This window comes from Monopterus albus, unplaced genomic scaffold, assembly GCF_001952655.1.
Source record: "Monopterus albus unplaced genomic scaffold, M_albus_1.0 scaffold568.1, whole genome shotgun sequence".
In the NCBI taxonomy this organism is placed as follows: Eukaryota; Metazoa; Chordata; class Actinopteri; order Synbranchiformes; family Synbranchidae; genus Monopterus; species Monopterus albus.
Window position 1 is genome coordinate 33308 of NW_018128448.1, and position 1801 is coordinate 35108.

The following is a 1801-nucleotide window of genomic DNA, read 5'->3' on the forward strand; positions in this document are numbered from 1 at the left end:
ATGTGAATGGCGGAGAAAGTCAGTTGGTGAGATTAACATTTTCAGCGCCACAGACTGATTCAGCTCCGCAAACTGATAGCGGACATTTGGCGCATGGTGGGAAGTGGACATCACACATCATAGTCATCCCCATCACTGAGGAGAATGAGCACAGAAGGCACAGAGCTTCAGTCTCTGTGGTGACAGAAACAACAACAGAAGTGAAGAGAAAGGAGGGGTGGGAGGTGAGAAAAGAGATAAATCATATGTGCTGCAGAAGGCTTCGGTCAAAAAGCTGCCAGAGTTTGTCAGCTTCTCCTCTCTGATGATGGAGACCTCGAAGGCAACTGAACTCTGCTTTCCACAGCTCCTCAACAAATCCTGTGTCAAGTCACAGCGTCCTCAGTTTGAGGCCATGCTGACTTACGTTGTACTGTTCTCCATCTCTCTGCTCAGTGCATTTCTCAACCTGCTGGTCATCATCTCTGTCTCCCACTTCAAGTAGACAAATATTTCATTAATTGATGAAACTTGTAAATAGTAATAAAAAGCTCACTCTTTGGAATTAAGGAAATATAATCACCTGATTTCCAAATGTGAGACTAAAGTATTTTTTGCAAAGATTATTTTATTTGTCTTTGTTGTATCTTTTTTATCTTAATGGTAACTAACATTTTAAATAATGATAAATGTATTGCTGCTCTTCCTCTCCAGGCAGCTCCACACCCCTACGAACCTCCTCATCCTCTCTTTGGCTGTCTCAGATTTCTTCATGGGCCTCCTCATGTTGTTTCAAATTATGCTCATAGACGGCTGCTGGTACCTTGGTGATCTCATGTGTGCTGTGTATCAGTATGCAGACTACGTTATTACTTCTACATCAGTAGGAAACATGGTTCTTATATCTGTTGACCGCTATGTGGCCATTTGTGATCCTCTGCATTATTCCACCAAAATCACACAAAAAAGAGTTAAGATCTGGGTTAGTCTGTGTTGGATATGTTCAGTAATCTTTCAGAGTCAGATTCTGAATGATGTTCTGGAACAACCAGGCAGGTTTAACTCCTGCTTTGGAGAGTGTTTCATTGTCATTAACTACATTGCTGGACTTGCAGATCTTATTTTTTCTTTTATTGCTCCCATTACTCTTATTGTAGTTCTGTATATGAGAGTGTTTATGGTGGCTGTGTCTCAGGCTCGTGCCATGAGGTCTCACATTTCAGCTGTCACACTCCAGGGTTCAGTGAAAGTAACTACTAAAAAATCTGAGCTGAAAGCTGCCGGAACTCTGGGTGTCGTTGTTCTTGTGTTTTTAATATGTCTCTGTCCATATTATTGTGTTGCTCTTACAGGCCAAGATAACATGTTGAATGCTTCCTCTGCTGCCTTTGTGATATGTTTGTACTATATTAACGCCTGTCTAAACCCTCTGATCTATGCCTTTTTTTACTCCTGGTTTAGAAAATCAGTTAAACTCATTGCTACACTTAAGATACTGCAGCCCAACTCTTGTGATGCCAACATGCTGTAGAGCAGCACTGCAAATTTACGCTCCCTCGGTAACAAGATGGATGAACTAGAGCTTCAGGTGGCAATGAACAGGTTGGTTAAGGACTGTTGTGTTATGTTTTTCACCGAGACCTGGCTTGATTCATCCATACCGGATGCGGCTATCGAGCTAGTAGGCCGCACTGTACATCGTCATGACAGGAGTGGGGACTCTGGTAAGAGCAGAGGAGGGGGACTATGCATATATGTGAATAATTCCTGGTGTACTAACTCTAAGATCGTTGCCAGTCACTGCTCCCCGGATGTGGAGTAT

At 42.6% G+C, this 1801-nt stretch overlaps 1 protein-coding gene across 1 annotated transcript; it reads left to right on the forward strand.

Annotated features, from left to right (window-relative positions):
- Positions 1-307: 307 nt before the first annotated feature.
- Positions 308-1510, forward strand: LOC109953175 (trace amine-associated receptor 13c-like). The gene is made up of 2 exons (XM_020588590.1): positions 308-480; positions 694-1510. Exons 1-2 carry the CDS (start codon positions 308-310, stop codon positions 1508-1510), a joined length of 990 nt encoding a protein of 329 aa, XP_020444246.1.
- The last annotated feature ends 291 nt before the right edge of the window (positions 1511-1801 follow it).